Source organism: Salmo salar, chromosome 10 (assembly GCF_965601325.2).
Source record: "Salmo salar chromosome 10, fSalSal1, whole genome shotgun sequence".
Classification (NCBI taxonomy): domain Eukaryota; kingdom Metazoa; phylum Chordata; class Actinopteri; order Salmoniformes; family Salmonidae; genus Salmo; species Salmo salar.
Window position 1 is genome coordinate 11,229,892 of NC_138300.1, and position 13,246 is coordinate 11,243,137.

Genomic DNA, 13,246 nt, shown 5'->3' on the forward strand with positions numbered 1-13,246 from the left:
GTGTTGTTCTCAAAGCGGGTAAAGAAGGTGTTTAGTTTGTCTGGAAGCAAGACGTCGGTGTCCGTGACGAGGCTGATTTTCTTTTTGTAGTCCGTGATTGTCTGTGGACTCTGACACATACGTCTCGTGTCTGAGCCGCCGTTGAATTGCGACTCCACTTTGTCCCTATACTGACATTTCGCTTGTTTGATTGCCTTGCGGAGGGAATAACTACACTGTTTGTATTCAAACATATTCCCGGTCATCTTTCTATGGTTAAATGCGGTGGTTCACACTTTCAGTTTTGCGCGAATGCCACCATCTATCCACGGTTTCTGGATAATTGCTCAGAGAAATAGATTTTGTTTAACAATAATATTGTTTTTTCAATTAGGTAATGGTAAAAATTATTGACACCCCTTTTTTCAATACCTTTCAAAACCTCACCTTGCGAGGATAACGGCACTAAGCCAGATCCTTGATATCCTTAGTCTGTGCTTATGGGATGCCCTCTTCAATTCAAACCACAGGTTTTCAATGGGTTTCAAATCTGGAGACTGAGATGGCCATTGCAAAATGTTGATTTTGTGGCCAATGAACCATTTATTTGTGGGTTTTGATGTGTGCTTGGGGTTTTTGCCTTGCTGGAAGATCCACTTGTGGCCAAGTTTCAGCCTCCTGGCAGAAACAACCAGGTTTTGGGCAAAAATATCCTGATCTTCTGTTGAATCTGACAATTAATCTGGATGGTTGTACAGTCGTCTCAAATAAAAATGTGAAAGACCTCGGCGGTACTCTGGACCCTGATCTCTCTTTTGAAGAACATATCAAGACTGTTTCAAGGACAGCTTTTTTCCATCTACGTAACATTGCAAAAATCAGAAACTTTCTGTCCAAAAATTACGCTGAAAAATGTATCCATGCCTTTGTTACTTCTAGGTTGGACTACTGCAATGTTCTACTTTCCGGCTACCCGGATAAAGCACTAAATAAACTTCAGTTAGTGCTAAATACGGCTGCTAGAATCCTGACTAGAACCAAAAAATTTGATCATATTACTCCAGTGCTAGCCTCCCTACACTGGCTTCCTGTTAAGGCAAGGGCTGATTTCAAGGTTTTACTGCTAACCTACAAAGCATTACATGGGCTTGCTCCTACCTATCTTTCCGATTTGGTCCTGCCGTACATACCTACACGTACGCTACGGTCACAAGACGCGGGCCTCCTAATTGTTCCTAGAATTTCTAAGCAAACAGCTGGAGGCAGGGCTTTCTCCTATAGAGCTCCATTTTTATGGAATAGTCTGCCTACCCATGTGAGAGATGCAGACTCAGTCTCAACCTTTAAGTCTTTACTGAAGACACATCTCTTCAGTAGGTCCTATGATTAAGTGTAATCTGGCCCAGGGGTGTGAAGGTGAACGGAAAGGCTGGAGCAACGAACCGCCCTTGCTGTCTCTGCCTGGCCGGTTTCCCCTCTTTCCACTGGGATTCTCTGCCTCTACCCCTATCACGGGGGCTGAGTCACTGGCTTACTGGTGTTCTTCCATGCCGTCGCTGGGAGGGGTGCGTCACTTGAGTGGGTTGAGTCACTGGCGTGGTCTTCCTGTCTGGGTTGGTGCCCCCCCTTGGGCTGTGCCGTGGCGGAGATCTTTGTGGGCTATACTTGGCCTTGTCCGGGATGGTATGTTGGTGGTTGGAGATATCCCTCCAGTGGTGTGGAGGCTGTGCTTTGGTAAAGTGGGTGGGGTTATATCCTACCTGTTTGGCCCTGTCCGGGGGTTTCATCGGATGGGGCCACAGTGTCTCCTGACCCCTCCTGTCTCAGCCTCCAGTATTTATGCTGCAGTAGTTTATGTGTCGGGGGGCTAGGGTCAGTCTGTCACATCTGGAGTATTTCTCTTGTCTTTTCCGGTGTCCTGTGTGAATTTAAATATGCTCTCTCTAATTCTCTCTTTCTTTCTCTCTCTCGGAGGACCTGAGCCCTAGGACCATGCCTCAGGACTACCTGGCTTGATGACTCCTTGCTGTCCCCAGTTCACCTGGCCGTGCTGCTGCTCCAGTTCCAACTGTTCTGCCTGCAGCTATGGAACCCTGACCTGTTCACCGGACGTGCTACCTGTCCCAGACCTGTTGTCTCAGACCCGCTGGAACCCTGACCTATTTACCGGACGTGCTACCTGTCCCAGACCTGCTGTTTTCAACTCTCTAGAGACAGCAGGAGCGGTAGAGATACTCTCAAAGATCGGCTATGAAAAAGCCAACTGACTTGTTGCACCCTCGACAACTACTATGATTATTATTATTTGACAATGCTGGTCATTTATGAACATTTGAACATCTAGGCCATGTGCTGTTATAATCTCCACCCGGCACAGCCAGAAGAGGACTGGCCACCCCTCATAGCCTGGTTCCTCTCTAGGTTTCTTCCTAGGTTTTGGCCTTTCTAGGGAGTTTGTCCTAGCCACCGTGCTTCTACACCTGCATTGCTTGCTGTTTGGGGTTTTAGGCTGGGTTTCTGTACAGCACTTTGAGATATCAGCTGATGTAAGAAGGGCTATATAAATAAATTTGATTTGATTTGATACTGGGGAAAGTTCATGATGCCCTTGCCCCATAACATCAAAGATCCACCAACATATTTTACGGTAGGTTCAATTCAATGCCAAACCCATTACTGGTGTTAGAGGCCAGAGAGCTCTCTTTTCATGTAATCTGACCAAAACACCGGTTCTAAGCCAAGTGCCAATGCCGTTTAGCAAACTCCAGGCATTTACATTTGTTGGATGAAATGAAAATAGACCTCTTTGGCCATGCACACCAGTGGTGGATTTGGTGTCAAAATTTGAACACATGAGCAGAAAAGAAGGTATTGAAAACACAGGTGTCAATAATTTTGACCCTTATCTTTGAGAATTTTTTTTTTACTTGATAAACAAAATCTTTTCTCTGAGCAATTGTATAACATTTCCCATTTTTTTGTGTATATAATATAGCTCAGTATTTGTATCCTTTATTTTTGCTCATCTTTATAAAGGGTGTCAATAATTTAAGTGTCAATCATTTCGCCCCACGCCCAGCCCGGGGCACTGCCGATCCGGGGCGGGAACCACAGGCCCCTGCCCTGCCCACCGCCGCATCCCCCCCCCCCCCCCCCGCCTCCAAAGGGCTACGGGCCCTGGCCCCGTGGTCCAAGGACAGGCATCTCGGCTGGCATGCTTCTCTCAGTTTTTACTGATATTTTCTTATATTGATGTTGTTTCATCAAGGTGTAAAAACATTTGGGGTCAATGCGCAAAGGATGTCAAATTTTCAAGGATATTGGGATTTGTCAGCAGGGTTGTGTCAATAAAATGTCAGGCAATTTACATATAGGCTAGGGCAGGCCTAAATCAAGTGTTTTTGTATTCAGGACTTTATTTTCTGAAATACGCCTAGAACATGGTTTCATGTTCGAAACAGTGTAACTCCAGTGTGGCTTTGCAGACCGTGAAAATAGTTCAACTTTATTGAACTAGGCAAGTCAGTTACGAACAAATTCTTATTTTCAATGACGGCCTAGGAACAGTGGGTTAACTGCCTTGTTCAGGGGCAGAATGACAGATTTTTACCTTGTCAGCTCGGGGATTCGAGCTTGCAACCTTTCGGTTACTAGTCCAACGCTCTAACCACTAGGCTACCTGCCAGCCCTAACTGCCTATCACCAGCAAAATTCCTTGCTCAACTTCAATGCAGAGGCCTACAAGAGCCTCATTTCCACACAACGATGGAGGCTTTTAAGGTTTAACAAAAATATATTCACACAAATAACCATGTCTGATGATTCAAACAGAGTTATTCCGCTGCTCTATGATCGCTACATACTTCAGTCTGAGACTGCCATCATTGAGTCGTTTGTGGTGATGTCAAAATGTGGAGTGTTGTACAAAACAAAGTCATCAATTGGCTCATATCTCTAACCAAAAAATAAATAAAAGACACCTGCTTGTCGAACATCTCATTACAAAATCATGGGCATTAATACGGAGTTGGTCCCACCTTTGCTGCTATAACAGTCTACACTCTTCTGGGAAGGCTTTCCACTAGATGTTGGAACATTATTGTGGGGACTTGCTTCCATTCAGCCACAAGAACATTAGTGAGGTTTGGCACTGATGTTGGGAGATTAGGCCTGGCTCGCAGTCAGCATTCCAATTCATCCCAAAGGTGTTTGACGGGGTTGAGGTCAGGGCTCTCTGCAGGCCAGTCGTTGTTCTTCCACACCGATCTCGACAAACCATTTTTGTACGAACCTCGTTTTGTGCACAGGGGCATTGTCATGCTGAAACAGTAAAGGACCTTCCCCAAACTGTTGCCACAAAGTTGGAAGCACAGAATCATCTACAATGTCATTGTATGCTGTAGCATTAAGATTTCCCTTCACTGGAACTAAGAGGCCTAGCCCTAACCATGAAAACAGCCCCAGACAATTATTCCTCCTACACCAAACTTTACAGTTATCACTATGCATTGGGGCAAGTAGCGTTCTCCTGGTTTCCACCAAACCCAGATTCATCCATCAGACTGCCAGATGGTGAAGCGTGATTCATCACTGCAGAGAACACATTGCCACTGTTCCAGAGTCCAGTGGCTGCCGCTTGGCATTGCGCATGGTGATCTTAGGCTTGTGTGTGGCTGCTCAGCCAGGCAAACCCATTTCATGAAGCTCCCGACGAACAGTTATTGTGCCGACGTTGTGTCCCTAGGCAGTTTGGAACTCGGTAGTGAGTGTTGCAACCGAGGACAGACGATTTTTACGTGCTACGCGCTTCAGCACTCGGAGGTCCCGTTCTGTGAGCTTGTGTGGCCTAGCACTTTGAAGCTGAGCCATTGTCGCACATAGACGTTTCCATTTCACAATTGCAGCACTTACAGTTGACCAGGGAAGCTCTAGCAGGGCAGAAATTTCACGAACTGACTTGTTGGACGTCCTATGGACGTCCTAACATCCTGTGACGTTGCCACGTTGTCAGCAACGGGTGTGGCTGAAATAGCCGAATCCACTCATTTGAAGGGGTATCCACATATTCATTTTGAAAATGCCGGTTTACCCAGATGTGATTTGGCTTTGGGCCAAACCATCAGTTTCTGGGACTAATAATGGTTAAAATGTGTTGGCATTCTACAAATTGTCAGGGAGGTACTCAGATCCAGTCTTGTTACAGAGAAGAAACTAACTTCTGTGGGCGTGGCATAGTGTTTGGCAGGAGCAAGGAGTTTGGATAGCAGGGCAACAAATAACCCTCCATACTAACCTATATCTGTACTTGGGAGTATAGGCCCCCATAAAACTCTCTGCGACATACCTTAAAGTAGCTCGACACACGAGCTTCAAGCACAGGGATAAAAATAACCAACCCAAGTCTCCAGTCTGACATGATGAACTCCAGACAGATGAGTCACATTCAAAATGGCAATTCTCATTAATAAAATGTTTCGTAGCAAAAAACTTCTGAATAATTACTCCAAAAAGCCAAACACTTGGGAGCCACAAGCTTCAGCGTTAAAAAGTCTGTAATAACGTGCATGTGTTTCAGTTAATCGGTCTTGTGAAGTAAGTAGCCCAACATGGATCTATTATTCCTTTTACGTCCGACTAATGGATTAAGCCAGCAACACACTAGTATCCCCCATGGGCCGACTCGTACATAAAACATCCTCCATTCAAGGCTGTAAAGTTGTCAGTTGCCTTAACTCGATTGAATGGCTCGTCGGTGTACCAAAAATAAAAAAGGGAAGATATGTGTACCATCTTAATAAAACAATTTTACACCACCATTTTCAGATTTTCGGCCAACTTCCGGATGTTGCACATCGCATTAGTGTTGTTTAGTGGTTAGCGCGTTGGGCCAGTAACCGAAAGGTTGCTGAATCAAATCCCCGAGCTGACAAGGTAAAAATCTGTCATTTTGCCCATGAGCAAGGCAGTTAATCGACTGTTCCACAGGGGCCTAAGACATGGATGTCGATTATGGCAGCCCCTGCACCCCTCTCTCATTCAGAGGGGTTGGGTTAAATGCCGAAGACACATTTCAGTTGAAATGCATTGTTGTACAAGTGACTAGGTATCCCCCTTCCCCTTACCCCTGGCTTAATGTGCACCGCAACCTCATGAAGTAGCATTAGCAACCCTAGCAAGGTGGTAGAAAATTGTTTCCCCGTTTTTTATGTATTTGATGCCATTCCACTTATACCGCTCCAGCAATTACCATGAGCCCATCCTCCCCAAATAAGGTGTCACCAACCTCCTGTGGAGCCCGTCCATGGGGGACCCAAATGTATTACAAGCTACACTGACTGCTCCACACCTAGAGATAAGACATCAGGAAGAACTGCCCTCAAGAGGTATTGGCGCTACTCATGAAGTGGCAGATGACAAGTCACCCACATTGAAATAAATGGATGGACCACAATTTCTATGAACTATTTTCTCTAACACAAAACCGTGAGCAATAACTCCCATATCAATATAACGTTATTCTAGTGATTTTACGTGTGTGACTTTGAAATAGCGCCTTTTCAACAAAGGAAATCCCATTCCACGGGATGTAAACATAATTATTTATTTTTGGTAGACTTGCGCTCAAGTTCAAGAGAATGGTGGTCATAGAACTCCCAGGTCCATACACAAAACAGCGTTAGCTAATTCACGTGTGTTAGCGCAGTTTACAAGACAGCCTGGAACACACAAACACACCATAATATTGGGAGACTTACGGGCGAATCGTAGGAAAAGGCACATTCAACTCTTGAAAACCCTGTCTCCTGTTCTGGGAACTCTGATGGTGGGCATATAAGGGACCAGCAGCTCTCCTAGATCTGCAGCCATCTTCCCATTCCTACTTCTCGCACTACAATGCTCCGGGAGTCATTAGAGCAGGCTGTCAGAGGAGAGATCCTATTTTTAAATCATTCGGTCTCGACATTCTTCCAGCGACGGGGGATATGACGCTGAAAACATAACGGGGGAACTCATTAATAAAAAACACCAAAAAGGTCTTGACAGGTGCGAGGGCTACCAAATTGCGTGTGTAATAAAGAATTGTATCGCTCTATTTACCATGACGCGCACCTGAACGGTGTAACTCGAGCGGTCACACAAATGGCTACACCACCAATGTTTTCTCTGACTATTCTATTTTCAAATGTTAATAGGCTACACATTCCACCTCTTGGCTTTTGTGCCGTAGGCTACATGTCACATAAATTCGGCCAATTTAAGAGTTACTATTTTTGCCCAAATGCTGAAGTCCATATAGGATGCTTAAGATACTTGAGGCAATACTTTATACTATCTAAGATACTAGTTAACAGTATTACTTTAATAAGACTAAAGAATACTGTAAACAGGTGTGGTTCTTTTTGTCATAATCAGAACAAGAAATACACTACATACTTTAAGGAAGGGCAAACTGTTTATTTGACCACACTGACACACTGACTTTTCAGAGTTGCTACTAAGTACATAAGCGCCGAAATAAAGTTGTTACATACATTTGAGAGCATGAATCTGTTGTTATTTTTGTACCACAATTCTGCATCATATCAATATGTGTACACACAGTTTTACTCTAGTCTGTTACCTTTCATTTAATTTCACCCAAACTTCTGTAATCAGTCCAAGTTAGCACCTCAATAGTCCCAAGTGGCTTCCCTCATCTGCATTGATATGAAAGTGGACAAGTAAAGCTAATATACTGTGAGTATCAATCTTTATGTTGCTTTCACTCAGACTGTTTCCATGACAGTACAGAATGAAGGAGGGAGCAATGTCATCACAGCACTGTCATCTAGTGGACATTCATGGGTTATGACAAAGACACCACTCTTAGGTTTGACAATAGAATAAAGGAATCACAGCAAAAGTAACAGCAACTGCTGCTTTTAACGACCTGTCGGGAACGTTATAATTACATCACAACATGCCACTGCTGCCAAATGGGAGAAATACTAAAAAGAAAGTCGTGCACCAATGCAAGAGAATGGGTCGTTCAGTACGTACCATTGTAAAACATTTAGCCAAATGAACGTGCCCCTGCTAAACAACATTGTAATTGTGAAGCCCATTAGGATAAAATATTAGATGTCTAAAGATGGAAAACAGCATTTCAATGTATACTTTACAGACAGATACTTTATTTTAGTCATGAAGAAAATAATATACAAACAGTGATCCTGATCGCCGGTGGTGTAAAGTACTTAAGTAAAAATACTTTAAAGTAGTACTTAAGTAGTTTTGGGGGGTATCTGTACTTTACTTTACTATGTATATTTTGGACAACATTTACTTTTACTTCACAACATTCCTAAAGAAAATACTGTTCTTTTTACTCCATACATTTTCCCTGATATCCAAAAGTACTAGTTACATTTTAATAATTAGCAGGACATGAAAATGGTCCAATTCACACACTTATCAAGAGAACATCCCTGGTCATCCCTACAGCCTCTGATCTGGTGGACTCACTAAACACAGATGCTTCATTTGTAAATTTTGTCTCAGTGTTGGAGTGTGCCCCTGGCTATCCATAAATTAAGAAAATGGTGCAGTCTGGTTTGCTTAATATAAGGAATTTGAAATTATTTACTTTTGATTCTTAAGTATATATTAGCAATTACATTTACTTTTCATACTTAAGTATATTTAAAACCACACTTTTAGACTTTTACTCAAGTAGTATTTTACTATGTGACTTTCACTTTTACTTGGGTCATTTTCTATTAAGGTATCTTTACTTTTACTCAAGTATGACAATTGAGTACTTTTTCCACCACTGCTGATCACTGACAGTTTACACTGGGTGGTGGGACTAGTTGGTTTAATTTTCAGGCGTTGATTTAATGCTCTAGTCGACCAGATTCTTGTCCAGTGTCTCAATCTGGAACCAGGGTCCATCTCCCTTCATTCTCATCTGCTTACGCACCTCTAACTGTTGCAGTCTGCAGATACAAAAACATAGGATTTGTTGGCAAATTAATGTGTACAGATTAAAGATTTATATTGTCGACGTTGTCTGTTTTCTTTTATATTATCCTTCTGTTTTGCTCACACAAAAAAGAAGGAATGCAAGTTACGTTTTTATTTGTCATATGTACAGGATACACACAGTATACACCGTCCAATCAATCAAATGCATACATGCAAATGTATTCTCAACAATGCAACAATAAAAAATAATAAAACATAAAGCACCGTTTCAAGTAGATGTCCTGGATGGGTGGGAGCACGGTCTCAGTGATGTACTGGGCCGTCTTTACCACCCGCTGGAGGGCCTTGCAATCATGGACGGAGCAATTCCAGTACCAGGCTGTGATGCAACCGATCAGGATGCTCTCGTTGGTGCAGCGGTAATATTTTGAAAGGACTCGGGGTGGCCTGCCCGAATTTCTTCATCCGCCTTAGAAAGTAGAGACGCTGTTGTGGCCTCTTAACAAGAGTTGTGGTGTTGTTGGTCCAGGTTAAGTCCTCTGTGATGTGGATGCAAAGGAACTTAAAACTGATGACTGTCTACTGCAGTCCCATTGATGTGAACAGGGGCATGTTCTATCCTGTGCTTCCTGAAGTCAACAATCAACTCCTTTGTTTTGCTGACGTTGAGGGAGAGGTTGTTGTCCTGACACCACAATGCCAGTTCACGTACCTCCTCCCTATAGACTGGCTTGTCATTGTTGGCACTATGTTCACTGTGTGACACTCACCTCATCTCACCCTTCTCAGACTCAATCTGAATAAGGGCCATCATTTTCTCATAGTCTTTCACTGGGGAGTCATAGAATGTCCGTGAGATCCACGTGGTGATAGGATGCTGCAAATATAGGGACAACAATAGGACTCAAAACCTACTTTGCCCAAATCTGATAGGTGATCCTCTGGAGATTGCTTACTATGTGAATAACTTTGTTTATAGATGATTTCCATTTAATTTTCTGATAAAACGATTAGTCACTTTTTCCAAATAAGACATGAACTGTGATAAGAGAAAACAACTGCGACAAAGGCCTCAAAGTACCTTGTAATAGTCTCAATGCTCAGGCTCATACCCTTCAGGAATCTCAGCCAGCTCAGCCTCACCTTAAAAAACAGAATAATATATTCAGTTTAATTTCTCATTTACCATGTTTCTCCATAAACATTAATAAAACGTGGCAGTGCTTGTATTGGAGTGCTGTCATTGTAATCCCTGTAACATATAAACATTAGAATATTTCTGTACATCAATGGAAACATCAACACAAACTTACCAACAAACACATTCACAGATGTGAATGACTGCAAAGACTGCAACAGGGATTCCAGTAACCAGGATATAGAATTTCTAGAAAGAAAAGTGGGGGGTAAATAAGATAGTAAACTCTGTGGTTCAGTGCTGGGGACAGTTGTCTGTAAACCAAACAATAGAGTTTATTTTGCAGTAGGCTAGTTCTAGTCTGAATAACTAGCTACTTACTAATAATTGCAGAAACCTCCTGTCATAGAAGCCAGTAGGCTTGATGACAAGCATCTGCTTCCCATGGCTTCCCCAGCGTTCTGCCACTGCAAAGCAAAGTTTTCAGGGATGTTAGGCATTGCAACACATTATTTATGTGGGAATCACCGTATTGTTGCACCAAATCAGGTACAGGTAACTGCCAAAATAAAGGAAACACCGACATAATGTGTTTTAATGGGGTGTTGGGCAACCACGAGCCAGAATAGCTTCAATGTACCTTGGCATAGATTCTACAAGTGTCTGGAACTCTATTGGCACAAAGCGACACCATTCTTCCAAGAGATGTTCCATAATTTGGTGTTTTGTTGATGGTGGTGGAAAATGCTGTCTCAGGTGCCGCTTCAGAATCTCCCATAAGTGTTCAATTGGGTTGAGATCTGGTGACTGAGAGACCATGGCATATAGTAGACATTGTTTTCTAGTGTCACAAGAGAAAATTAAATTTGCCCTTATTAAACTCGCCAAATCATTTTCCATCAATGGATGTTGATTAAACTTGTTTGACTGCTATAATTAAGCAATAAGGCACAAGGGGGTATGGTATATGGCCAATATACCACGGCTAAGGGCTGTTCTTAAGCATGACGCAACACAGGGTGACTGGATACAGCCGTTAACCATGGTATCTTGGCCATATACCTCAAACCACCGGGGGGCCTTATTGCTATTATAAATTGGTTACCAACATAATTAGAACAGTAGAAAGTATTTTTTGGTCATACCCGTGGTGTATGGTCTGATATACTATGGTTTTCAGCCAATCAGCATTCAGGGCTCAAACCAGGTTTAGAATTGTAAATAAATCCTTTTTGCACATGTGCATAACTATAGATACATTCGACAGGAGAGTTCGAGTGAGGAACATTGGACAGATGATTTTGAAATCTCTGCGCAAGAAACACTTGGACGAACATCAAAAACTAACGTTAGGCAATTTTCTGGCAATTGTGCTGTTATTATGGCATATAAATTACAAATCAATCTCATAAATAGGCCATTTATAACAGTTTTTAGTCTTAACATCTGGCACATAATAACAGCACAGTTGCCAGAAAGTTACTTAACATTCGTTTTTTATGTTCATCCAAGTGTTTCTTGCTCAGAGAGTTCGAGATCCTCTGGCCAACTTTCATCACTCAAACTCTCCTGTCGGATTTATTTTATAGTTATGCACATGTGCAAAGGGGATTTATTTACAATTATAAACCTGGTTCGAGCCCTGAATACAGTCTGGTATACAGTCTGATATACCACGGCTGTCAGCCAATCAACATTCAGGGCTCGAACCAACCAGTTTATAACAGATCATATACCACAGGTATGACAAAAAAATACCATACCCCCTTGTGCCTTATTGCTTTTAATCATAACAGTCAAACAAGTTTAATCGACATCCATTCACGGAAAATTATTTGGCGAGTTTAATAAAAGCTAATTATCTCTTCTCTTGCGACATATAATTATTATTATTATTTTGAGAAAACCCAAATTTAGCTTCTAATGTCATTACAAGTTACTATGATATTCCTTCTTAATTGGCTCGATAAGGTAATGTAAAAAGGTTTTATTGCATAAATATGGCAAATCTGTTGCTATAAATAAAAAAATGTGGGCCAGTTTTCAGTCCTTCTGCCCGGGTTATGAATAGTCATTGGACTATTAATTTTAGCTAGACCTGGCAATCCTGTGAAACATGCAGATACCTAATCAAGCTCAGTGCCATGTCACCATGCACCTCTCAAATGTTGTAACAATGCGGAGGGCTCCGTATATAGCTCCACGTGGACATGATAGGTTGACGGTAGGTGGGGGCGGGAGGTCCTGTATAAACATAAACTCATTTTCTTGACTACAGCTCTGCAAAGGCGTCACTACATACCGTAGTTCGATTCCTGACTGTATCACAACCGGCCGTGAGTGGGGGTCCCATTGAGCAGCGCGCAATTGTCGCAACGTCGTCCGGGCAAAAAGTATGTTCGCTCTGACTTCTGCGGAGGCCGCATCGCAGTAAATGCTGTACTGCGACGGCAGATTGACCATGCAAAGCCTTTTAATAATGTGCAGACCGAGGGCTCTTAACAAAACTCCCCCATACAGAATACGCCTTCGTCCAATGATTTATGTGTAACGTTAATGTATGGAACTGAGAGTCATGATCAAGGACTAGTCTAGTTAATGAGTTCCACGCGCGAGTCATGTAAACTATGGAGAAAAAAAATCTGTAAAATGAGACGTGTATGTTGTTATTTGCAGCGGCAAGAGACACTTGAAAGTAGGATGGCCAACTAGCAATTTGTGACAGCAGGAAGCTAGCCAGCCACAGTACTAGGCACAAGGTCACAACAATACATTGCAAAAGAAAATAAGGTAATTGTAGACTCGGCAAGCGTTAAATAGCCTTTTACCTTGATCTGTGCATACTGCAGTTCTGCTGAGCAAGTTCACCGCATAATTCCCCTATTTTAGAGGATTTAGCCTAGCAGCAGACCAAAGAACACTCACGCCCAGCATCGCTGCTGCGGCCAGGCAGACCGTTCTGTGATAGGTCCGTGACTACAGTGTGAAGCCAAAACAGCCATATTTGCGAAGGGAAACAAATATGCGAATAAGAGTTTAACAAAGTAAAGATTTTATGTTAACGTTTCATTTCTACTATGTAGATTTTTTTATTATTTTTTTTTACTTTTGTTCATGATTCAAAATACCAAAAGTGTTTCTAATGAGTTTTTGTTGAATGTA

General features: G+C 42.4%; 1 protein-coding gene and 1 pseudogene across 2 annotated transcripts in view; both read right to left on the reverse strand.

Moving 5' to 3' along the window:
• The window catches only part of LOC106613496 (ubiquitin carboxyl-terminal hydrolase 13), a 57,992-nt gene extending 50,958 nt beyond the window's left edge, over positions 1–7,034 (reverse strand). The window contains 2 exon segments of the mRNA XM_014215785.3: positions 6,735–6,761; positions 6,763–7,034. Of these exon segments, the coding sequence (XP_014071260.3) occupies positions 6,735–6,761; positions 6,763–6,846 (111 nt within the window). The 5' untranslated portion in view covers positions 6,847–7,034.
• Positions 7,035–7,413: 379 nt separating this feature from the next.
• LOC106613498 (NADH dehydrogenase [ubiquinone] 1 beta subcomplex subunit 5, mitochondrial-like) lies at positions 7,414–13,151 on the reverse strand (annotated as a pseudogene). The gene is made up of 6 exons (XR_014378980.1): positions 12,913–13,151; positions 10,466–10,551; positions 10,260–10,333; positions 10,028–10,089; positions 9,717–9,823; positions 7,414–8,957 (listed from the first exon to the last, which is right to left on the reverse strand). The product of XR_014378980.1 is annotated as an NADH dehydrogenase [ubiquinone] 1 beta subcomplex subunit 5, mitochondrial-like (transcript).
• Between the last annotated feature and the right edge of the window lie 95 nt (positions 13,152–13,246).